Genomic DNA, 26,115 nt, shown 5'->3' on the forward strand with positions numbered 1-26,115 from the left:
CTGATTTTTCTGTATTTATTAATTGAACTCTTGCCCTTAATGGCCTCAGGCTCTGGATCTGAATTGTAGGCATTTCATTTTTTGGATCAAGTATACCTAGTAAATCTGTAATATTCTGTTCTTGGTGTCATTAGGAGGACACAATGGAATTCCTGGTTCTACAGCGGTGGAGATTTTTTTTCCAAAGAATTATTTTGTTTAGTGAAGCTGCCATTGTACACATTTTAATCCTTTACCAAAGCCCATATGAAATTTCCCAAAGGGAAAGCATTGATATTGAGAATCATTAAAAAAGAAAGTGAAAAGGTGCTGGAGAAGGGTGGTCTGCAATATTGAAATGCTGGAACTTTGTCAAACAGCAATGGTCACCATGTGGATCACACCAGAGCTCATTTTGTTAGATGGGCCACTGATTCTTTTATTCCCTTCCCCAAAACATAGCTTCTTAAACTGTGGGTTAAGACACCATATGGAATAACTCACTTAAATACAGAGAGCAAAAAAACTTGGCAACAATAGGGCCCGTGAGATAGCTGAGAAGATAAAGGCACAGGCCACCAAGCCTGGCCACAGGGGATTGATTCCTGGAACCCACAGGTGGGAAGGTTAAAAGGCTTGTTGAGGCGGCACACCTCTTTAATCCCAGCACTCAAGAGGTAGAGGCAGGAGGATCTCTGTGGGTTCAAGGCCAACCTGGTCTACAGTGAGTTTCAGGACAACTGGAGCTAAATAGACCTTGTCTCCCCAACTTCTGGTTCTAGATAAATGCTAATCTTCTGCCTCTGTTCAAGCAAGTCTGTCCAATCTGCAAATACTTTCCTCTCTGTAATTCTCACTTTGGCATCTAGAAATCATTGAGGATTTTATAAATGAGCACTGTCTCATGAAGAACACGATGCTGTGACTGGGAGTGTGTGGTGCGGGGGCCTACGGCACAGCTGGGGACGGCGAGGCTGTCCCACGCCTTACACGTTTCTTCTCTGCACCGTGTGCAGAGAAAATGAAGGCTTACCTGTAGTCGAACTTTCCTTTCAGCCACCAGCTCACAAATAATGATACTGAGACGTATTAATTATGGGAATTTAGCCTTAGCTTAGACTTTTTCTAACTCGCATCTTCTCACATCTATAACCTCTGTCTTTTAATCTACATTCTGCTGTGTGGCTTGGTTACCTCTGTTTTGTACTGTTTGTCTCTGGTGAAATCCAAGTGCCTAGATTCCTCCTTCTCTTCCTCTCTCCCCAGAAATCCTGCCTATCGTCTCCTGCCTAGTTATTGGCCATTCAGCTCTTTTTTTTTTTTTTTTTTTTTTTTTTTTTTTTTTTTTTGGTTTTTTGAGACAGGGTTTCTCTGTGGTTTTGGAGCCTGTCCTGGAACTAGCTCTTGTAGACCAGACTGGTCTCGAACTCACAGAGATCCTCCTGCCTCTGCCTCCCAAGTGCTGGGATTAAAGGCGTGCGCCACCACGGCCCGGCTCAGCTCTTTATTAAACCAATCAGAAGGTGCCTTAGTCAGAGTCCCATCTTTACAGTGTACACAAATATTTCACAACACATACTTGTTATTAGATGGAGCAAATTCTTTTCTTTTTTTTAATATTTATTTATTTCTTTATTCTGTATACAATATTCTGTCTGTGTGTATGTCTGCAGGCCAGAAGAGGGCACCGGACCTCATTACAGATGATTGTGAGCCATCATGTGGTTGCTGGGAATTGAACTCAGGACCTTTGGAAGAGCAGACAATGCTCTTAACCACTGAGCCATCTCTCCAGCCCCTAGATGGAGCAAATTCTTATCTTTCAGATTGTGGTGTCCTCTCTGACTTCATCATGCCCTTTTGTGAGGCATGTAAGTGCAAGGTGTTATGGTTTAAGTAAAATGCTGTGGATCCCCAAGTGGCTGCAATGGGCAGTGGGTCCCAAAACCACACCACAGGTCCCCGAAGTGGCAGCAGGTCCTGAGAGCAGCCAGTCCCAGGCAGGGACAGCATAGTTCCCCAAGTGGCTGCAGTGGGCCATGACGGGCAGCGAGTTCCAGGCAGGGAGCTGTATGATGGGTTAGAGACCTCGATGGGGCAGCCAGTCCCACAAAGAGAGACAGACAGATGGGCATGCCATGAGACCACACCGCAGAAGGTGGTTGGTCCTGGGCAGGGAGCCACATGGCAGGTGAGAGACAAATACATGAATAGGCAAGCCATGCAAAGTGAGGTTGGATATTTATTTAGTGTGTTATGGAAGGGAAAGGGGAGAAAGGAAGAAGAACAGAGAAAGAGGCACAGAGAGAGAGAAAGAGAGAAGGGGAGATGTGGGAGAAGGGATAGACAAAAGTTCCCTCTTCGAGAAGGAGATGGAAGAGGAAAGGACTCAGGCTGGAAGCTGAAGACAGGGATGGGGGAATGGGGAGTGGGGGGTGGGGGCGTGGGGGCATGGCTTTCCTCTCAAAGGGACAGAGCAGACCATTGCACAGGGTTTTCTTTTTGTCCTGTGCAGTGTGCCTGGTTTCTCCAGTTGACAACTCTCTGAGCTGTCAGCAGACAGTGGTTACTGTCTTGGTGCCTAGTGTATAAGCCTTGGGCAGAGGCCCTGGTCTGTTTCTCATTACTGTAGCAGCATTCCTGGGAGTAGCTCGGTGGTAGAGTACACACTTAGCATGCTGGAGGCAGGAATTACGTCCTCAGCAATGATGAGACAAGGAAAATATGTGAAGCTGAGCGACTTTATAAAGAAAAGGTATTTACTTAACTTACAGCTTTGGAGGCTGGGAGTCCAAGATGAGGCAGCCCATGTACTTGTTGTAGGTGCAGTGTGTAAGACAGATCACATAGCAAGACAGAAAGCCAGAGAGATCTGGGCTCTTTGGGCTTTACAACAGCTGACTTTCTCAAAAACTAACTCAGGGCTCAGGTGTAAAGGTGTTTTCTGCCAAGCCCGATGGCCTGAGTTCAGTCCCTAGGACACACAAGGGAAAGGAGGAAGTCAACTCAGCGAATTGTCCTCTGGTTTTCACACATGCACAGTGGCATGCCTGCGCCCGTGCGCACATTCAAGAGCACATATACACACACATACAACTGAAATGAAAGAACCGGGCATGATAGCACACACCTTTAATCTCAGCACCCAGGAGGCAGAGGCAGACAGAACTTTGAGTTCAAGATCAGCCTGGTCTGCATGGTGAGTTCCAGGCCAGTCAGAGCTACCTAGTGAGACCCTGTCCAAAAAGAAAAAAAAAAAATGAAAGAAAGAAAAGAAAAGGGACAACCAGGCATGGTAGTATAATTCTGGGCCTCTGGAGACTGAGGCAAGAGGATCTTGATTTTGAGGTCAATCACTATATCCCCCTTCCCAAAAAGGAAGGACTCAAGGCATCTGCTAGAACCAGCTCAGTCAGGATAACTACCTCTCTTGGTCACTCATCTTCTGTTTCAGTGCTGGGGAAGCAAAGCCAGGTTGTCCCAAGTGCTAGCGAATACTCTGCTACTGAGCTGTGTCACCAGCTTCTTGGCCACTGACCCGTAAACTGTCCCACCATTGCATGTGTCATCTGCCTAGGACATCCTACATGCACACTCTTGGAAGCAGAGGGGGAAGATGGGGGCTGCCCATTTGGTGTCCTTCAGTAGAGGATGCCACTCACACAGGTGGGCAGAAGCCACAGCATGATTTACTGTTTGAGTGCCAATTAAACCTGTGTGGGGGCACTCGGCTCCTATCCCAAGGTGCAGACACTCACATGAGCACAAGCACACACTACACACATATCACGCGCACAGCTGTTGCTTTCTGAACGTTCTAAAGGACTTGCTAATTACAATGTTTACAGATTGAAGAAGAAGAGAGGAAAAAAATAGAAGATATGAAAGAAAATGAACGGAAGAAAGCAACTAGAGAATTGGAAGCCTGGAAAGAAAGTCAACGACAAGCTGAAAAGCAAAAGAGCATCCCAAGGAAAGAGAAATGCCAACGGGGAAAACAAGCTGAAGAGAGGGGAGTACCGAAGCCCCCGAGTTTGCCCAGGAAGGCCCCGTCTGCTGCTCGCCTCCCCCAAAGAGGTAAGGTGGTAAGGTGCCTCCTTTCTCTCTCTCTCTCTCTCTTTTAGAAAACCTTTTTGCAGGCACAGGTCATGCTCTGGTATACTGAGAATAAGCGATACAATACGAGGATGTAAGATGAAAGCCCTTTTCTGAGGGGTTTGCTGTGTGGTCTGGGCATCCTGGAATGTGTGATACTCTGACCTCGACCACAAATGTTTGGATCGTAGGCACTCTCCATCACTGGCCACATGGTAGTCATTTATTACACTCCATAAATACCTAGTGTAGAGAGACACTGAGAGGGAAGGAGCCTCAGGACTGGAATAAGGATGGAATCAGAGAACAAGGAAAACAAACTAATTTACCTTCTTTGCTTTCATTTGTTTTGAGGCAGAATTTTTTTTTTTTTTTTTTTTTTTTTTTGCTTTTTCAAGACAGGGTTTCTTTGTGGTTTTAGAGCCTGTCCTGGAACTAGCTCTTGTAGACCAGGCTGGTCTCGAACTCACAGAGATCCACCTGCCTCTGCCTCTCAAGTGCTGGAATTAGCCGGGCGATGGTGGCGCACGCCTTTAATCCCAGCACTCGGGAGGCAGAGGCAGGCGGATCTCGGTGAGTTCGAGACCAGCCTGGTCTACAAGAGCTAGTTCCAGGACAGGCTCCAAAGCCACAGAGAAACCCTGTCTCGAAAAACCAAAAAAAAAAAAAAAAAAAAAAAAAACACCAAGTGCTGGAATTAAAGGCGTGCACCACCACCACCCGGCTTGAGGCAGAATCTTCTGTAGCTCAGGCTGGACTCAAACTTGCAACACAACTAAGAATGGCCTTGAGCGTCTGACCCTCCTAAATCCACTTCTCTATTGCTGGGATTTTAGGTATGCCCACCTATTTTTCTCCTCACTGTTGGAGACCAAGTCCAGGGCTTTGTGCTTTTCTAGGCAAGCTGCTAGACTCTGAGCTAAATCCAACACCACACACATACCACACTTTTTTTTTTTTTTTCCGAGACAGGGTTTCTCTGTGGTTTTGGAGCCCGTCCCGGAACTAGCTCTTGTAGACCAGGCTGGTCTGGACCTCACAGAGATCTGCCTGCCTCTGCCTACCGAGTGCTGGGATTAAAGGCGTGCGCCACCACCACCCGGCCCCCACACATTTTTTTTTAATTGAGATAGCATTTTATGTAGTCCAACCTGTCCTGAGTGCCCCACAGAGCTAAAAAGGTCCCTATCTTTTCTTTCTTTCTGGTTTGTTTTTTCAAGACAGGGTTTCTCTGTGTAACAGCCTTTTTGAAAAATGATTTATGTATTTTTATTTTAGTATTGGTGTTTTACCTGCGTGTATGTCTGTGTCAGGATGTTGGACACCCTGGAACTGGAGTTACAGACAGTTGTTAGCGCTGTGGGTTCTTTGGAAACGCAGCCTGTGCTCTTAACTGCTGAACCATCTCTCCAGCCTCACCTTTCCTTATATTTACTCTTTTTCTCTCATCTATGTTAATCTGAGTCTTCTTGTCTGGAAACCCTTTTCCCACCTGTTGTAATGTTTGCCTGCATCTGTGCATCCCTCTTAGGTATTCTAGTGTTTCTAAGTGACAGCCGTCTTCCCTTGTCTTTACAGACGACATCCTAGCACATGGCTTAGTTCCTCCGCTCATTCTGGCTTGACTGTCATTGCCTCTGCCTTTGTAAGAATGTCTGCCCATACAGATGTAAGGATGTCTGCCTTTTGTTAGCATTGTTGCCACTTTCTCACTTGCCTTCTCTAGGAAGTGTATTTGGGAGACGCTGCTTGGGGCATAGGAATTGGAGGAAGCAGGGCAGTGATGGCTTTGCCTACTGTGCCTCCCCCACAGTGGATCTGAACTAGACAGAGGTTCAACCGTGAACCTGGAAAAGTAGTGGGTCATTGATTAAGAATAGACTAGCTAGTCGGGAGGTGGTGCACACACCTCTAATCCCAGCTCTCAGGAGGCAGATGCGGGTGGATCTCTGCAAGTTTGAGGCCAGCCTGGTCTACGTAGAGAGTTCCAGGACAGCCAAGGCTACATAGAGAAACCCTGTCTCAAACAAACAAATGAACAAACAAAAAAGAATGGACTTGCTGCCATGTTAATGCTAAGTATTCTATTCCTTATTGCAGAAAACATCTTTGTTTTATTTTTATTTTTGTTACTGTTATGTGTGTATGACCTATGGGGGAGGTCAGAGAATGACTTTGTAGAGTTGGTTCTGTGCCTTGGTTTTTTGTTTTTTGAGATGTGGTTTCACTAACCCTGGGTAGCCTGGAACTTACCAGGTGGAACAGTCTGGCCTTGAACTCACAGAGGAGCCTCCTCCTGCCCAGAGAGCTGGTCTGAAAAGCCACCAATTCTCTCTACTTCTATGTGCTGCAATTGCCATGCTGCAGCAAGAGCGTTACCCTCTGCCCTATCTCACGAGCCCTATCTTTGCCATGCTCTGTCATTTACTCAGTGATTTTTATTATTTATTTTTGTTATCAAATTTATTTTATTATTTATTTATTTGGTTTTTTTGTTTCTCTGTGTAACAGCCCTGGGTGTCCTGAAACTAGCCTTTGTAGACCAGGCTGACTTCAAACTCACAGAGATCCGCCTGTCTCTGCCTCACGAGTGCTGGGATTAAAGGCGTGTGCTACCACTGCCCAGCTGTTATTAATTTTAGAATTAGTTTTGGTGTATAGTTATCTGAAAAGTTAGTTAGTTAGAAATGGGAAATAAGCCAGGCGGTGGTGGCGAACACCAGTGAGGCAGAGGCAGGTGGATTTCTATGAGTTCGAGGCCAGCCTGGTCTCCAAGAGTTAGTTCCAGGACAGGCTGCAAAGCTACAAAGAAACCCTGTCTCAAACAAACAACGACAACAGCAATGAAACGGGAAATAAAGGACTTATTTGCTACCATTGCTTTTGAAGGGAGAAATTGGGAAAACATATTTTCTGAGAAGTTAAAGGAAGACAGCGTTCCCGCACCACGGCCGGCTGGCAATATTCAAATCAGCTTTACCCCTCGAGCATTCCCAACTGCTCTTCGAGAATCCCAAGTGGCAGAAGAGGAGGAGGTAGGCACACCGAGCCTCAGTTAAGCCGGCACCACTTCAGTCAGTGTCACCCTGGAGGAATGCTTTCATTGTTTTTTCTACTGAAATTAGCATTGGCTGGGTGTGGTGGCACACACCTTTAATCCCAGCACTAGGAGGCAGAGACAGGTGGATGTCTGTGCATTCATTATAGCTTGGTCTATACAATGAGTTCCAGGATAGCCAGGGATGTGTTGAGAGACCCTGTCTCAAAAAAAAGAAAGGAAAGGAAAGGAAAGGAAAGGAAAGGAAAGGAAAGGAAAGGAAAGGAAAGGAAAGGAAAGGAAAGGAAAGGAAAGGAAAGGAAAGGAAAGGAAAGGAAAGGAAGGGGGAAGGAGGGGGAAGGAGAAGGGGGAAGGAGAAGGGGGAAGGAGAAGGGGGAAGGAGAAGGGGGAAGGAGAAGGGGGAAGGAGAAGGGGGAAGAAGGGGGAAGAAGGAAGGGAAGGACTCTTTCCTCTTCCCAGAATTCTCCTGTTCTCATCACCCTGCCTCTATTTCCTGCCTGGTTGCCCTGCCTATACTTCCTGCCTGGCTACTGGCCAATCAGGGTTTTCTTAAAATACAAATGACAGAGTACAACACCATTGTCCCACAGCAGCCATTGTAAACAAACTACCTAAAATTAGGTGGCTTAATGAACAGACATTCATTTCTCAGTTTTTTTATCAGGGGCTTACCAAGGGCTCTTGGTGAGGCCCTCATTCTGTCTCCTCATGGTGGTGATGAAAGCAGGCTTTGATCTCTTTCTTTATTTTTTTAAATAATTTTTATTTTTATTCCATGTGCATTAGTATTTTGCCTTCGTGTATATCTGTGTGAAGGTGTTGGGTCTCCTTGAACTACTTACAGACAGTTGTGAGCTGGCATGTGGGTTCTAGGAATTGAACCCTGGTCCTCTGGAAGAGCAGCCAGTGCTCTTAACCATTATACTATCTCTCTAGCCCCTTGATCTCTTTCTTTTATGAAGAGACTAAGGTCATCACAGTGTTATCTAAACTCCATGGCATTCCTAACTTCCCTATCTCTGACACTGTCACAACAATAGTTAGGCCTTTAACATGTGTATTTGCCATTTGACAGACTGCTCAGCCCATTGATCCAGATGACATTTTTGCCTTCTGGGCAAAGGTGGGAGATCTAAAACTGTCAATAAGAACAAGGCCTTTTAGAAGGGGAGTACCAACTCTGCCATGTTGTCCTGTGGCCTCCTCATGTATGATGTGATATGAACATACTCCCCACTCATACACACATGCTGATAAATTTTGTTTTGTTCTGTTTTATTTGAGACAGATGTAGCCCAGGCTGGCCTAGAACTCACAGAGATCCACTTGCCTCTGCTTCTGAAAGCTGGGATTAAAGACATTCACCACCATGCCTGGCCCGTAACTAAAGTTTTCCATGAGCCTTTTGTATCTTCTGTGGCTGGGATCTGCTTTGCCGCATGTTAGCCAGTGTCACAGCCCTGTGACAAAGTGACTCAGAAAGGCGCTTACGAGGAGGGATGCTTAATTCATCTGGTGCTCTTGGAGGCGTCAGTCTGTGGTTGGTTAGCCCCATTGCTTTGAGACCAGCAGCTATGCTCAGCATCCCAGAGAAGCAAACCCACTCACCTCATGGTGGCCAAGAGGTTAAGAGAGGGGACCAGGGTCCTGATGTTCTCTTCAGGCTCATCCTTTGGTGACCTGATTTTCTTTCACCAGGTTCCATCTTCTGAAGGGTTCATAACCTCATAGTAGTACCACAGGCTGGGGACCTTTGACACATGGCCTAGGGGGCATTGAAGAGTTGAACATGGCATCTTCCAAAGATTCACGGTGTAGAAGGTTGATAAAGTAAAGGAATTTAGGATGGTAGCTCCTTCCCTGTAGCCCAGGCAGACCTTGAACTTGTGCCATCCTGCCTGAGCAAGGGGCTTAGAGTTTAGGCTTGTGCCACCAGGCCCAGCTCAAAGGCAGTAAACCTCAAGAGGTGAGCTTAGTGGAAGTTGATTGTGTCATGGTGTTGGTACTTACTGTTCTGAGGAGAGGCTGTTTTCCCCTAGAGCAGCCTGTTGAAGAGATGCAAGTCTAGCCTTCCCCCAATTTCTCACTTTCTCCTTCACCATATAAAATCTCTCCCATCTTGCCCGGTGGTGGTGGCAGCACATGCCTTTAATCCCAGCACTTGGGAGGCAGAGGCAGGCGGATCTCTGTGAGTTAAAGGCCAGCTTGGTCTACAGAGTGAGATCCAGCACAGCCAGGAATGTCTCGATAAGAAACCCTCTCCATCTCTCACATCCACCCTCACATGTGCTGCAGCCACATGACGCCGTCTGCCATGCTGTGACACAGCCAAAAGGCTGGCAGTAGAACCTTCCAGGTGATGCTATCTAGAGCTTTGGCTTTCCAACCTTCAAACGGTGAGCAACATTTCCTTCTGACCAACCCCCCCTTCCTTCTGAAATTTCAGCCTTGGATATTTTGAATAGCAGTACAAAATAGATGGAGATGGTGTCTCAGTTTCTTTTCCATTTGTTTTTCATCTTATTTTACTTATTTACTTTTGAGACAAGGTCTTGTGTGTAGCCCAGAGCTTGCTGTATAAGGCAGGCTGGCCTTGAACTCGAAGATCCACATTGCTCTATCTCCTTGGCTGGCTTCTTTTCCTCTTGGTGTTCTAAAACACTCTGACAAAAGCAACTTAAAGGGGAAAGGGTTGCCGGGCGGTGGTGGCGCACGCCTTTAATCCCAGCACTCGGGAGGCAGAGGCAGGCGGATCTCTGTGAGTTCGAGACCAGCCTGGTCTACAAGAGCTAGTTCCAGGACAGGCTCCAAAAAACCACAGAGAAACCCTGTCTCGAAAAACCAAAAAAAAAAAAAGGGGAAAGGGTCTACGTCAACCCACGGTGCAAGGACAGTCCGCCGTGCTGGGGAAGGCAGTGAGAACGTGAATGCTGTTCTACTGCTCTCCCCACGGACACAGTCCAGGAGTGGCTTCGCCCACAGTTAAAATGAGTCTCTTCACATCAGATCGTGTGATCAGGATAATCCCCCTGTCCCTGCCATGCTAGAGGCCCTTCTCCCTGGTGATTGCTGATACTGTCAGGTTGACTGCACAAGTCAGCATAGGTGATGTCCATGACCAAACTGCGTTCTCATTGTAGTGGCTGCATAAACAAGCGGAGGCCCGGAGAGCCCTGAGCACTGATCTTCCTGAATTCTCTGACTTGAAAGAAGAAGAGAAGAATCCAGACTGGTTGAAAGAAAAGGGGAAGTGAGTTGTCAGAGTGTTCTGCATTCTATACTAGGCTCTCACCACATTCTAGGCGTAGATTGACTGCGCGCGCGAGTGTGTGTGTGTGTGTGTGTGTGTGTGTATACTGTTAAGGAGTGATAGTTCATTGCTGGTCTACTTGACATAAGCTTGAGTCATTTGGGAAGCGGGAACCTCAATTGAAAAAAGCCCCCACCAGATTTATCTATGGTGTGATTTCTTGATTAGTGATTGATGTGGGAATGCTCAGCTCAAGGTAGGCACTGCCACCCCTGGGTGAGTGGTTCTGGGTATGATAAGAAAGTCTGAGCAAGCCATGAGAAGCAAGCCAGTAGGTGTGGATCCTCCATGGCCTCTGCATAGGTTATGAGCCACCACTCCTAGTTTGAGAACCACCTTTTAATCCGTGTACCTATATGCTTTCAGAACAGGGCCAGAAAGCCTACCTTTGCTATTGCATTTAAATAAATTTGTTTTCTGGAGACAGGCAGTTTCCTCATGCTGCTTCTCCCAATAGAAGGGTGATGGAATTGGCATTACAAGATGGCTTCTCAGATGCAGGTGTAATTGCCTTCTGTTGATCGTATTTATCTAATTCTGTTGCAGTACTGGGTGGTTAGTTTGTGTCATACCTGTGGGGAATTTGTATATAAAAACCCATTTTTCTGAGCTGGCAGTGCTCCAGGCACTCCAGCCTTCACACTTGTCATGCGCTGAGACCATTGCTCCCCTGCCCTCCTGCCCCCCACCCCCTGGTTCCTGGGCTTTGGGGCTTGAGCTAGATATGTGGTATCTTGTGGGCAGATGGAGCTCAGCACGCCTTGGCCTCCGTGGTTGCTTGACCCAGTTGCTCACAGCACACATCTTTCTACCCTTCTGTACCACCGTGTCCAGCTTGGTCTGAGAACGACGGCAGTAGGAGACTTTTGTTTTTGAAAGCCCAGGTGTGCTTATGCAGACTAAGATGGCTATGCTGTCACTAGGTGACAGACTCTTTGAGGATCCACATGCATTCCGTTGTTATGGGTTCCTTTTTCTGCCACCACCGCCAGGCTTCCAAAGGACCCTATAAGAGAAAGATAGTCCTAATGCTGCCCTTGCTGGCATGTGACTTGTTATATGGACTAAGCTGGCCTTGAACTTGTGGTGATACTCCTGCTTCTGCATCCCAATTTCTGGGATTACAGGTCTTTAGCACCACGTCCATGTTATTTTTTTTATCATATGCATAATGCTAATTTCTCCCCTCTTCGTTATGAATGCTAACTTGAAGGGACCTGTGCCCCTTCACTAAGATGTATGGATGCTGGCTGGCTGGCTGGCTGGCTTGCTCACTCTGTCTGTCTGTCCAGTAGATTTTTGTGGCATTGGGGATTGAATCAAGGGCCTCACTCATCTAGACAAAAGCTAAAACTCTGAGCTATAGCTTATCCCCAGCCATTTTTCCACTTCCATTCAATTATTTCATTTACTGTTGGTTTGTTTTGACATGGGGCTCACACGCAGTCTGGGGAACTTGCTGTGTAGCCTGATAGAGCCTTAAAATCCAGACCCTCCTTTCTCCCTCCCAAGGGATGGGGTTGCAGATCTTACTCTTTTATTTTGAGATAGGGTCTCACTAAATTGCCCAAGCTGGCCTTCAACTTGTTGCGTAGGCCCAGTAAAGCTTGATCTTGCAGTGCTCGTACATCGGTCTGTTAAGAGCTGGGATTGCAGGTCTGCACCACCAGGCTGGTTGATCCTGGCTCTTTGTTGAAGATATGTTGACACTTGTGTCAAAGCTCGGCAGCTTCGTTGTGTCACGAAGTGCTGTTTGTTCCTCTGTTTCTTGTTCCTTTCTTAGTCTCACCACACCAGCTTTAATACAACTCGTTTCTCCTATGGTTAAAAATAAAGAGCAATGTTTGCTCTGGGTGCTTTCCTTTTCATATCCAGCAGGGGAGAAGTGTTATCAACTATCTCTCTCCAACTTGAGACCCAAACTACCAGCTTTAGTCAGGCCAGTTTACGCCCCTTTCCCATCCCTAAATAAATCACTGAATCAAGGAAGATAGACATGCACTTGCTGCATTAAACCACTGATGACTTCCTTTGGGTGTGGGGGTCCATCCTAGTCAAGGCGCATGCTTGGTGTATGTAGAGAGATGGAGTTTGTACAGCAGGCTGGGAATAAATAAGGGGGGTGGTAAGCCATCTCTCTGGCTGCCAAGTAGGCATGTTTGCTTCGATGTTAAATTGGCCTTTTCTTTTTGTCTCATTAGCAAATTGTTCGCAACAGAAAACTATTTGGCAGCGGTTGATGCATATAATTTAGCCATACGATTAAACAGTAAGATTCCATTATTGTATTTGAATCGGGCTGCTTGCCATCTCAAACTAAGAAACTTACACAAGGCCATTGAGGACTCTTCTAAGGTATGTTTGTTCTTCTAATGGGTGTGTTGTGTGTATGTCTATATATTTCTTACTTAATTTAAAAATATGATGCTTTAGCCGGGCGGTGGTGGCGCACGCCTTTAATCCCAGCACTCGGGAGGCAGAGGCAGGCGGATCTCAGTGAGTTCGAGGCCAGCCTGGTCTATAAGAGCTAGTTCCAGGACAGGCTCCAAAAACTACAGAGAGACCCTGTCTCAAAAAACAAAAACAAACAAAACATGATGCTTTAAAATTATCCTGGAGAGTGAGGTGTGGTGGCTCCTCGAGAGGTTGAAGGAAGATCACTGAGTTTGAGGCCAGTGTTCCAGGTTAGATAAGGTTACAAAATGAGACTCTGTCTTAAAAGATCAAAATAAACAAAAGAAACAAATTGGTGCTCAATTCGGCAGCACATATGCTAAAATTGGAACAATATAGAGATTATCATGGCTCCTGTACAAGGATGACATGTAAATTTACGAAGCATTTTATAATTTTCTTTTTGAGTTTCCATTTGAGTGCGCTTGGACTACTAAAGCAAAAAATGAAATTGTTACCTTTAATGGAGCCTAGCATGCTTAAGGTCTACACGGCTAGGTCAGATTAATATTGAGGTATGAGGGTAAGGCAGGCACTGCAGACGTTTGCTAGGCCTTCCCTTCTTTATTGACTTAAATAATGTTCGAGGCCAGCAGTCCTCAACCCGTGAGTTGAGACCCTCACAGGGGTCACATATCAGAAATCCTTTATATCAGATATTTATATTATGATTCATAACAGAAGCAAAATTACAGTTATGAAGTAGCAACAAATTAATTTTATGGTTTGGGGTCACTACAACATGAGGAACTGTACTAAAGGGTTGCAGCATTAGGAAGGCTGAGAACCTCTGGTCTAAGACTTAGCACTTAGCTTAGTAGGAGAGCATCTGCTTAGCCAGTGTGGGGTGCTGAGTCTACTCAGGCCACTCTCCCAGAAGTTAAATGCTAAGTCCCTTAGCCTGCTCTACCGTTGGGTCTGCACCTCGTACTCCTTTCCTTTGTGTTTGTTTTCCATGGAGGATGATCTGCAATAGCCATGCTTTCTGCTTCCCAAGAGCAAGATTACTACTTAGTGAGCAAAATTGAAAGAACAATCAGCAAGTAGCAAACAGGAAGCAGGACAGCAGAAAGTGAACCATCACCAAGTCAGTGTTGACAATATATCCAGAAGCAGCAACTGGGGAAGTCCTCCTGGGGTAGTCATACGGCGGGAGGAGGGGGGTCCTGTGGAGAAGTTTCCAGGCAGTGTAGAGTTTGCTTCATGAATGGGATTCCAGCTCCTCCTTCCCACGGCAGGCATTTTTATACTGTATGATAGGCAATAATAACCTCTCCTTCCCATGGCAGGTGAAAGACCCCCAGTGTTGGAGAGACTCTCATTCAAGTCTCGGGATAACATGACCCCCCAGTAACTCACGAGAGGCCGTCCTAGGCATTTTTATACTGTATGATAGTCAATAATAACCTCTCCTTCCCATGGCAGGCATTTTTATACTGTATGATAAACAATAGTAACCTCTTCTGGGAATGGTTCCCCTTCCAGCTTTTCTCAGGGGTGTCCTGTTTTTAATAACATTCTTTGCTCTTAACTGTTTTCCTTTCTACCTGTTAGAGGGAGCCAGGGGGCAACCTGACCAAGGACATGGGACTTTGGAAGATCTTGAAATGACCATTCTTGAGCACAAATAATATTGACAATTTACCAGTATAATTTATATTTCAGGCCTAAATTGCCTAAGCTAAAATTGAACAGGCCTTGAGTTTGCTGTTCTGTGCCTTCCTAGTAGCTAAAATTATAAGCATGTGCCACCAGGCCCAGCAGTTTGATTTGCTTGTATTTTTACTTTTTTATTTGTTTTTGAGTCAGGGTTTCACACAGCCTAGACTGGCCTAGAGCGCAGCAGTTGCGAAGAAGGCCTTGCATTCCTGACCCTCCCAAGTGCCGGGACTGCAGGCCTGTTGCCACGCCCAGCTTAGTAATGCTCCAGGTACAGGAATTACAGGTGCAAACCATTACGCCGTTCTATCTGCTTTCAAGTTAGAATTTAGAATTTTCACTGTTTTTGTGTAGACCTAATTTTATGTCTACCCTTTGTTGTGGTGGTGGGTTTTTGTTTTCTTTTTTTGAGACAGGCTTTCTCTGTAGCTTTGGTGCCTGTCCTAGAACTTGCTCTCTAGACCAGGCTGGCCTTGAACTCACAGAGATCTGCCTGCCTCTGCCTCGCAAGTGCTGGGATTAAAGGCATGCCGCTGCCCGGCTCTACCCTTTGTATATACAATAGGTGTGTAGATACCTGTGGATGTGTGTGTGCAGGAATGTGTGATGGCAAGAGGCCAGTCTTGGTGTTCTTCAGGCTCACCTTATTTATTAAGAATTTATTTGGATTATGTGTATGTTTGTGTGTATGGTGTGTGTATGTGGGTGTGCACACAATGCAGTTGCCCTTGGAATCTAGAGGACGCCACTGGATCCCCTGGAACTGAAGTTATAGACTGTAGTGGGTGCCTGCTATGAGTGCTGGGAACTAAACTCAGGTCCTCTGGAAGAGCAGCAAGCGCTCATAGCCTCTAACCCATCTTTCTAGCCTCACTTGCATTTGTGTGTGTGAGGTTTTTTAAATTTAATTAAAATATAATTGTATCATTTCTTCACTTCTCCCTCAATTCCTCCCATGTCCACCCCACACCATATTCATGGTCTCTTTAATTATTACTTCCTACTTTTTTTTTCTTTTGAAGCAGTCTATCATTGGGATCTAGGCTAGGCTGGCTATCCTGCCAACCAGCCCCAGGGATCCTCTGTGTTGGCCTCCCCAGCATCGGCATTAGCATGCTCCACCATGCCTGGCGTTTTTTGAGGATATTGGGGTTAGAACACAGGTCTTCATGCTTACAGAGCAAGCACCTTATCCACTGAGCCTCTTCCTAACTGCTAATTATATATATTGTTTGAAGGCACTAGAATTGTTGACACCCCCTGTTTCCGATAATGCCAATGCAAGAATGAAGGCACATGTCCGACGAGGTACAGCGTTCTGTCAACTGGAATTGTATGTTGAAGGTAAGAGATTGATGGGGATGGTATAGCTGTCAGTAGAATAGCTGCGCATTCATAGGGCCTTGTGTTAGATCCTTGGTACCATATAAACTGTGTGTGGTGGCACACACCTGTAATGCCAGCTTTTGGGAGGTGGAGGCAGGAGATCAGAAGTTCAAAGTTGTCTTCAGTTACCTATCAAGTTCAACGTCTGCTGAGCGACATGCAGGAGACCTTGTTTCAAAAAAAAAAGGTGTCTAGATAACACAGGTACTTATGAAATACTTGCTTTATTGATTCTCACTGATATGTCTCTACAGGCTTACAAGATTATGAAGCTGCACTTAAGATCGACCCATCCAACACAGTTGTACAAAACGATGCGGAGAAGATTCGGAATATAATTCAAGGGACAGCACTGAAGTCTCGTGACTAGCAGGAGCTAGGTACAGGAGTCAGTTAGTGCTCTGCCACTGTGAAGAGCAAACTGCCGGAGACCCCCTGGAGAGGCCTCCAAAGAGCGATCCCAGCACTGGGGGGCAGAGGCAGCTGGGCTCTGTGAGTTTGTTGCCAGCCTGCCCTACGTGCTGAACTCCAGGTCAGCCAGAGCTGTTTCAAAACACAGAACCAAGCACAGAGAATGGTTGGTTATTCTAATTCTTGGTCTTAGCACAGGACTTGGGCTTTGACGTTGCTGTCCTGAACTCTCCTGGCTGTTGGAATCTCCTGGGGTTTCCAGGATACTATTGAGGAGTCAATAGAATAGAATTTCCACATTAAAGATTAAACTTATAAAGTTTGTATTATTTTAAGTGTAGTATTTCATTCTGAATGATTGGTTTGGGGATACTATATAGACAATTTTTAATCATTTACAGATACACAAAACCATAATTTTTCCTTATACTATTTGTTGTTTGATATTAGTTCAGCTAGAGTGTAGTGTTGTGTTGCATACCAGCCCTGGGTCTGATGGGCAAAAAGATGTAGAATTCCAGGCCAGCCTGGCCTACAGAGTGAGACTGTCTCAAGAAAAAGTGAATAAAGGAACAACAGCAAAAACAAACAGGACTGGAGAGACGGCTCTATGGTTAAGAACATTGGCTCCTCTTCCAGAGGTTCTGAGTTCAAGTCCCAGCAACCACATGGTGGCTCACAACCATCTGTAATGAGATCTGGTGCCCTCTTCTGGCATGCAGGCACACATGCAGACAGAACACTGTATACATAATAAATCTTTAAACAAAAATTCCAGCTTTTGGGAGGCAGGGGCAGGTGGATCTCTGTGAGTTGTGAGTTTGAGGCCAGCCTGGTCTACAGGGTGAGTTCCAGAACAGCCAGAACTGTTACACAGAGAAACCCTGTCTTGAAAAACAAACAAACAAACAAACAAAAAACAAAAGAAAACAAATATAAAAGTGGTGGTCCTCCAGTTTCAGCCTCACCAATACTGGGATTACAGCCTAGAGCCCTGTGCAGTCCGGTGATTCATACCTCTAAGCTCGGGAGGCTGAGGCAGAAAGGTCCCCACAAGTTTGAGGCCAAGCCTCGGCTGTGTTAGAGACTCTGTCTCCAAAACAAACAAACACACAAAACTGTCAACACAAAACTGGGAAAAATGAAAATAAAAAAGTGTGTGCCTCTATCCCTGGCTAGTTTACAGGTGACTTTTCTCTTTTCCTTGAGCAAGTTTTACTTTGCAGTCCGGATTGGCTTGGAACTCAATATATAAATCTAGGTTGGCCTCAAACTCATGGTGATCCCCCTGCCTCAGCCTACTTAGTGCTAAGAGTCCCTACGGCCCTAGTTCATAGGTTGTGACTATTTGTGACTGTAGAGTCTTGCAACACTTCTCTCTGAAAGCGGTCTGCTGGGCAGAGGGCTGGTTTGCGGAGAGAATCTGGGAGGGCCAGAAACAAGAGCAGATGGGGCAATCAGGATGATTTTCCTTGAAAGGCGAGAACAGGGAGACAAAACAAGGAAATAACTGGTTCTTAACACCAGTTATTACTTCCGGTCCCTTCCTTTGTGGAGACTACATGAAGGCTTCCTGATCACACCAGGGGAGGTGGCAGGTTTGGGACCACAGTCTTTCCCTCCTGACTGGTCACGTGAGTTTCTGAGTGGCCACTGAGTGGAGTTTTGCTACAGGAGGCTCTGCTTTGATTTTCAGTCCTGCCTGTTGGGGTCTATAACAGAAACACTGCTCACAGCAGGACAGCAGGGTCTCCTGCACTCCTGTCTTCTTTCTCAGACTGAAGACAGGGCCTTCACAGGGCCTCCTGCCTGCTGAGCAAGTGCTCTGCCCCAACCCCCGCCACATTTCTGTAATACTATATGACCCAAATATCAATTATATTTCACAACACTGTCTTGAGGAAAGGTTTTCTAGTAAAATTGTATTCTTGTATAGTCAGATAATCCAGAGAAAGAAAGAAAGAAAGAAAGAAAGAAGAAGAAAGAAAGAAAGAAAGAAAGAAAGAAAGAAAGAAAGAAAGAAAGAAAGAAAGAGAAAGAAAGAAAAACAGCAGAGAGCAGCTGTTAGCCTAGCGTCCTTGCCTGCCAGTTAGCAGCACTGTGTGTTCTGCCCTGTCTGAGGTAAGGCACAGCTGCATGCTGAAAGTCCTGCAGAGACCTGGCCATCTTGGGAAGCAAGTTCACACTAGCTGAGTTTGGGAGATCCAACAGAACAGGACTGTTAGAATCACAGGGTGGGTTCCTTGCTTGAAGACCCTCTCACTCTGAGTTCTTTAACAAGTTTATATTTCCTCTGCTGTGAAAGAACAAAGCTACACAAGACTGCTTTTGCACTCAGTCCTACATGTTCCAGTGGACAAGAGACTAAGTATTATGCTAGGTGTGTGTTGCCGCCTCGACGGGTTACTCTGTCTAGGGTTTGTAACCCGCCTGGCTGGCCAGTTATTCCAGGGTCACGGAGAGGCACCACCTGAAAGGCATAGGCTGATAAGGGGAAGGAGGCTAAGCTTATTTGTCAAAGCCTCCCTTTATTAGAGTCATGGTTACAGCTTATATAGCCCCTGAATAGCTTGGGGGGCTGGGGCACGGGATCTTGCCACGTGGTCCACAGAGTCTGAGAGGTTACGATGGGTCGGGTCACGATTCCTTGGTCGGGAAGTCACAAGGTGACACACCTAGTTGTCTAGATAGTTTGGAATGTGAGGCAGGTTCCGCTAGCAGATAGCTCTCTATTAACAGTTAATTTGGGTGTGAGATAGGCTTGGTCAATAAGACTATTCTCAATACAATTGGAAAGTGAAGCCCTCTGCAAAAACTCCTCACGGTGGTGCTTCCTGTAAATTTTGGGGGGACACGGCTCCTGACATATCCCCCTTCCTTTTATAAAAGCAGGCATCTATCAAGTGGAGGGCACCAGGTCAGAGTCTAACCCTGGTGTCAGATCTAAATGAGAAGGGACTGGGACAAGGAAGGACCCTTCTCTCGAATGGTGGAGCAATTTTTCTCTCCTGGGAACAGAGGGGTGCCTTATGAGTAGCATTAGTTCCTTGGAGGTCCTCAAATAAAAGGTATTTAGCAAGACCTAAAGTAAGCAGGTCTTTGACCACAGGGCACCCTGTCTTAGGCCATGTGGAGGGCGATCCTCGTGCCTGGCACCATGCCATGTTGAGCCGGTTTCTACAACCTCTGTATGGTGTGCTGTTCAGGCGAGGGTCCACACTAACTCCCGTCATTGGGCCCCTGTATCTATCATTAATGAGAAGACTGTGAGGAGCTCCTCAAATAAAAGATATAATGATATACTTTTGGCACCAATAGCTCCATCTTCCAAACAAGAAGGGCGTTTTCCAAACCCAGTATTCACCTTTTGTCTGGCCTAAGGTATATCCTCCTTCCTAAATGCCTACTCCACAATAAGATTATGAGTGCTGCCTGCCAACAATTAGGGCAGTGTAAAGGGATCAAAATCTAAAATTTTTAACATATGCATTAAACCTAAACATTTTACAGCATGTGTCAAACCTTTTCCAACATCTATAAGCAGTTACAAATATCATTAGGTCAATTCTAGTAATACATACATTGACAGACATTGTTGTTATCAAATATCACCAGTTCCAGTCTCTGAGCAACAGTCAAAACCCCAATCTTCCCCCTTCTTAAGTAAAGAGGGGTTAGTATTTTAATTAAAATGAGTTTTTGTGTCCCAAAGTTTAAAACAGTCAGATGTTTAGTCTACACCTCAGCTGCAAAGCAAACAGAATGCAGACTGCAGAAGCAGCTTAACATTTGTGCTTCAGGGCAGGTGGGCTTCCTGGGTGAGGTGAGCTGTAGTCAGCTATCTGAAGCACATCCTGGCAATTATCTCAGCAGTCTCCCTGGACTCTCTAAAGGCAGCATGATGTCCTGCAGAGTGGCGTAGCAGGTTCTGTTATCAGGCACTCCTCCTTGGGGGCAGAGAAGACCGACCGGACCAAGCATTCCTCTCCAATCTCCTCCGGGAAGTCCTCTGTGGGGTGTCTGCAGCCACGACATCAGGTTTAGCTTTTATATTTTCTTTCTGTGAAAAAAGCATAAACATCTCCTCGACCCCAAATATATATAGGTCGGGTTTTTTTATAATGCATTGCAAGGGCCTTTTTACCTTGCCTTAGTAAAGGTTAGCTTGGTGTCATCATGCTAGATCCGTTTGCATCAGGATCTGTGTGCAACTGTTATAAGTTGCTGTGTGCAACTGTTATAAGTTGCTTTCAAGGAGCCTTGGTATGCTCCATAATTTCTTTTTATTAATTATTAGCCATATATGCAGTTCTTCCATTGGAAGAGCCATTTGTAAAATTTAGCATAAAATCCTTTAAGGGATTTTTAGCTATAACATTAGCAAAATACAGGTGTGTGAATTGTAGCAATGATCATCTGGGAAAAGATTTTTGTTTTGGCCTTTGAATTGAGCAAAGGCAATTGTCCAGGAATCAATCTTAAAATTATCAATGAATCTATTGTTTAGTATAAGAAACATTGATCATAGTCAATATTCTGTTAAACCATCTCCCAGATTTTATCCTGCCCTTTTGTACTAGACAGGCTACTGTTCTAAATTAAGAGTTTAATATCTTAACTGACAAAACTGAGAAGGTTTAGCCATAAACAGCATTTTTTATAAAACTGTTGTAGAACAAGTTTTATATTTAATATACACACTTGCCATAGCTGTATTATAATTAATATACTGTACCTGTTGACTTATATTTTACCTGCTTGAGTACCTGCTTGGCAGCTTTCTAAGCTCTCTATTGGAAACTATTTTTTGTAAGAATTTTACCTAGCAGCTCAAGGTCTCCTATAAGAATATTATAACTAGAGCTTTAACCATTGAATATCTAATAAAAAGCTTATAAGCTATTCTCTTAAGTTGCAAGTCTGTCCCACAGATAGGAGAATGAAAAAAGGAAGTATTTTAACTAATGATGTTGGCCTCATTAGACACCACCATGTAGAAGACTAAAAATAGATCCATATCCATTTCCATGTACAAACTTAAGTTTAAATGAGCCAAAGGCCTCAGCATATAAAAATTTTGTTGAACCTCATAGAGAAAAAATTTTTGAAGTACACTTTGCCACATCTTAAACACAGCCTCAGTGGCACAAACATTTGGAGAAATCATAAATTATATCTCCTGAATTGAGAAACTTTTGTATAACAAGACTATAGAGTGAGAAAAGATCCTTACTTATCATAAACCCATTTTAAAAATATATGAAGAACTCAGAAAATTAGTTATTAAAAAATTTAATCCAATAAAAATATTTGTTACAAACCTAAACTGAAAACTCTCAACAGACAAACCTAAAAATGACTGAGAGACTGTTTAAAAAAATGCTCAAACATAATATCCTTTAGCCATCAGAGAAATGTAAATTAAAACTCTGAGATTTTATTTTATCCTTGTAAAAATGACCAAGATTAAAAATTATTGCTAACAATTTATGCTTAAGAAAATGTGGGTAAAGAAAAAACTTCATTGCTGGAAGTGCATACTGGCACTAGAAGTGTAAACTGGCAGTCACTTTTGGATCATACACAGTATTGAAAGACCTGGATAAATCCAGACTTCTCTAGCAGAAAGAGAAGAATCAAAAATCTAGGGCTAGCCTGTTCAGCAACCCTGCCCTAGGAACCAGCTGAAGACAAAACCAGATTGCAATCCTGATAACAATCCCGGAAAAACAAGGAATTTTCCTCCTGTGATTATCATCACACTGCTCTAGGAACCTGGGAGTGGTCCCGAGAGGCAGGGAGTTGTCTCCCTGTGACCATCACTGGATTTTTGGAATTTTTATGACCCTCCTGGACCACAGGGCTGTGGTCTCTTTTCTAAAAATTTCCTCTACAGGTCACTAGAGGCCAAACTCTTCCCCCACGTGGGTCATGAGCTTCATCCCCAGTGTATCGGGCCCCCATACCATCTCCTTAACCAAAGCCTCCTGCGATTGCAGCAAGGACAGTCTCCTGCAAGTCACTGGGGGGGCTGTGCCCTCCCGAGACCTGAGTGAGAGTCTCCCCAGCATTGGGAGTCCCTCATTATGGCCATTTTTTAAAATTAGGCAAATATTTACCTTAAAACTTATCAATACCCCTGTTGGGCCTAAATATAAAAGTTTTTTGACCATAAAAACATGTGCTCAGCTATGTTTATAGCAGAACTACTTCATCATAGCCAAAATCTGAAAATAACCCAAGTGTATCTCTTTTACACCTAGGATAAATGAGATATCATCCTTTTAAATATCCATGAATACCATAAAATATCTTGGAGTAACTCCAAGCAAGCAGGACAGAAGTTTTGGGTCCTGTTACCTCTGCTTGTGAAGGCGGAAATGTTTTTTTATTTTAAACCATTATCACTTGTTAGAGTATAACTCTGGCCCTCGATAAATTTAGTGAGAGGCCTGAGTCTCAGCAGTCTACCCTCAAGCAACACCAGGCAGCAGGAAAGGAACACAAGCTGAGACAATACAACTCCCACCCAAGAGTGGGCGTACAAATGAAAAAACTTGTATGATAAAAACTTTAACTCTTTTAAGAAAAAATTTAAGACATTAGAAAATAAAGATCTCCTATTTTCTTGGGAAAATAGAAGAAACATAGCAAAAATGACAATTTCACTGAAAGCAGTCTACAGATTCAGTGTAAATGTTCATTAAAAATTATAGCAACATTCCTCACAAAACTCACATACAAAATTAATGCAAATGTACATTAAAATTATAGCAAAACTTTTCACAGAACTCGAAAGGACAATCCTCAACTTTATAAGAAAGAAATAAATATTCACGATATCCTAAACAATTTTTAAAAATCCTCTGAATGTATCACAGTCTTTGATTTCAAAACTTTCCTACAGAACCACAGTACTGAAATTAATCTACCTTAGATATAAATTTATATGCCTACAAACTAAAGATTTTTGACCAAGAAGCAAAATTTTAGAATGGAAAAGAAGCACATTTATCTCCTTTTATTGTCCTGAAGCTGTAACTTTTTGAGTCCATACCTCCTTATAGCAAACTGTCTGGCTGCCTCAGCTCCACATGGCAGGCGGCTAAGACACAGGCTCTCTAGCCCTAGGGGGTCTTCTGTGGAATCAGGGTGGAGTTCAGCAGCTTTCGCTTGTCTAGCTCCGTTTGCCCGTTTGTCTAAAATCCTGCCTTTTTCCATAGTGAATTGTAAGTCCCGAATCTGAGAGGAAAGGTCTGAGAGTTCATGCTGTAATGCAAGAACTTGTTTGAGACCTCCTATTTGTGCTTTAAGAGCGGCTTTGTATTGAACAATTTCTGAATCAAAGGCGTGCTATCGGGAGCAGTCAGAGCATAGGGCTGTGGCTGCGGAGTCCTTTTTGGAAACTAAGGAAGACGCGGAGAATAGGGTGTATTTCTGGGCCTGTTAAAACTAACCAGAGGCATATTTTATCTATAAAACAAAAAAATGCAACTAAATCTCATTTTTTTACTCTTACTCCTCTTACCCTGAGTGATTGCTGAAATTCCTTTATGAATTTCTCTTTCCTTGAGAGCGACTGGCCTATGTCTTATGGGACGACAGCGAACCTGCGCCTACCTCATCCTGCAGATCTGTCCGAGTTCTACAGCTGCAGAATCTTCTTTTTCTTCTTGTTGTCCCGGGACTGCGCGTTGTCGTCCGGGAAGTTAACCGTGCTCCGAGTCACTGGTTCGGGCGCCACTGTAGCGGCCTCGACGGGTTACTCTGTCTAGGGTTTGTAACCCGCCTGGCTGGCCAGTTATTCCAGGGTCACGGAGAGGCACCACCTGAAAGGCATAGGCTGATAAGGGGAAGGAGGCTAAGCTTATTTGTCAAAGCCTCCCTTTATTAGAGTCATGGTTACAGCTTATATAGCCCCTGAATAGCTTGGGGGGCTGGGGCACGGGATCTTGCCACGTGGTCCACAGAGTCTGAGAGGTTACGATGGGTCGGGTCACGATTCCTTGGTCGGGAAGTCACAAGGTGACACACCTAGTTGTCTAGATAGTTTGGAATGTGAGGCAGGTTCCGCTAGCAGATAGCTCTCTATTAACAGTTAATTTGGGTGTGAGATAGGCTTGGTCAATAAGACTATTCTCAATACAATTGGAAAGTGAAGCCCTCTGCAAAAACTCCTCACGGTGGTGCTTCCTGTAAATTTTGGGGGGACATGGCTCCTGACAGGTGTGGTTGTGCACACTGGAATCTAAGCACTTGAGAGTTTGAGGCAGGTGGATTGCCATGAGTTCAGCCTGGGCTACATCACAAGATTACCTCAAATGAGAGGGGTTAGGGACAGAGATAGAGAGGCTCAATATTAAAATGGAATCACTGAGTCAGTCTCCAAACCTAGACTAACTTATCTGACCTTCCATAAATCCAGCAGATCAAGGACTAAAACTCATAATGAATGTAGATCCAAACTGACCAGCTACTCAGACCTTATCAAGGTGAGGAAGCGGTCTCTTTTTAGCTTTTTTTGTAGGAGAAGAGTGTGTGTGTGGGGGATCGGTGATTACCAGTGCAAGGAATCAGACATCCCCAGAGCCTATGTTAGGCTGGTGTCCTACTGCTGAATCACATCCTCGGGCCTCTGATTTATCCTTACATAAAAGAAATAACTTGAGATAATTTGATATTATTACCTTACCAATTATTTTATTCCATCTTTTATTGTCTTTTTAAATTTTTTTGAAGATTTATTTATTATGTATGTACACAATGTCTGTCTGCATTTATGTTTACAGGCCAGAATAAGGTACCAGATCTCATTATAGATGGTTGTGAACCACAATGTGGTTGCTGGGAATTGAACTCAGGACCTCTGAAAGAACAGTCAGTGTTCTTAACCTCTGAGCCATCTCTCCAGCCCTATCTTTTATTGTCTTACAGAGATGATGAGTGGCGTTTTGGTTGTTTTATTTTGTATTTGTGTGTATACATGTATGTGTGGTATATGTATATGTTCATTCATATATATGCATATGTGCAGTTTATCTATACATGTGTATGGAAGCCAGAAGGGGATATCAAGTGTTGGCTTCATTAGCTTTCTCCCTTATTTTTTGAAACAGGATCTCTCATTAACCTGGAATTCACTGATTTGACCAGATAGACTAGCTGGGCCTCCACCAAACTGCCCATCACCCACGTCCCAGTGATGAGGTTATGGGCTTCTACTGTCATATTGGCTTTGCATGGATTCTGACAGTAGAAACTCTGGACCTCCCATGTGTCTCAGCTGCACTCAAGAGCAGCCCAGGATGGGTATGGAGATCAAAAGGCATCTTGTAGGAGCCTGTTCACTCCTTTCATTGTCCCGTCTGCACTCATTTTATGGGGCTAGCTTGGTAGAAGATATGTGCCCCTGGCTGGTCTTGAATTCATGGCAACTTTCCTGCCTCAGCCTTCCAGGTCTTGGGATTACAGGTGTAGGCCACCATGCTCAGCTAAATGATGATATATAATATTTCTTATGTTTGACTTTTTGAGATAGGGCCTTATTCTAGTCCTGGCTGGTTAGGAACTCACTTTGTAACCCAGCTGGCCACAAATTTGCAGCCCTCTTGCCCATCCTCCTGAATGCTGGGTTTGTGTGAGCCCCTAGGCCAGACTCCTGTGCTCCTTGGTCTTAGTGAGTATACTTAGTGTCAGACTCCTGTGCTCCTTGGTCTTAGTGAGTATACTTAGTGTCAGACTCCTGTGCTCCTTTCTCTTAGTG

The 26,115-nt window shown here is 44.6% G+C and overlaps 1 protein-coding gene and 1 non-coding gene across 4 annotated transcripts in view; both read left to right on the forward strand.

Annotated features, from left to right (window-relative positions):
* Dnaaf4 (dynein axonemal assembly factor 4) overlaps positions 1–16,623 on the forward strand; it is a 32,858-nt gene extending 16,235 nt beyond the window's left edge. For 2 of the 3 annotated variants that reach the window (XM_057767103.1, XM_057767101.1), the window contains exons 4-9: positions 3,828–4,056; positions 6,964–7,109; positions 10,273–10,382; positions 12,644–12,797; positions 15,794–15,899; positions 16,196–16,623. In XM_057767103.1, the coding sequence (XP_057623086.1) occupies positions 3,828–4,056; positions 6,964–7,109; positions 10,273–10,382; positions 12,644–12,797; positions 15,794–15,899; positions 16,196–16,311 (861 nt within the window). In that variant the 3' untranslated portion in view covers positions 16,312–16,623. The remainder of the gene's footprint in view (positions 1–3,827; positions 4,057–6,963; positions 7,110–10,272; positions 10,383–12,643; positions 12,798–15,793; positions 15,900–16,195) is intronic. The other variant, XM_057767104.1, reaches the window with a different exon arrangement.
* Positions 13,192–13,295, forward strand: LOC130874058 (U6 spliceosomal RNA). Its single transcript, XR_009057101.1, has one exon. It is a non-coding gene; the product is annotated as a U6 spliceosomal RNA (small nuclear RNA).
* Positions 16,624–26,115: the final 9,492 nt, after the last annotated feature.

The sequence above is a fragment of the Chionomys nivalis genome, chromosome 4 (assembly GCF_950005125.1).
Source record: "Chionomys nivalis chromosome 4, mChiNiv1.1, whole genome shotgun sequence".
NCBI classification, from domain to species: Eukaryota; Metazoa; Chordata; class Mammalia; order Rodentia; family Cricetidae; genus Chionomys; species Chionomys nivalis.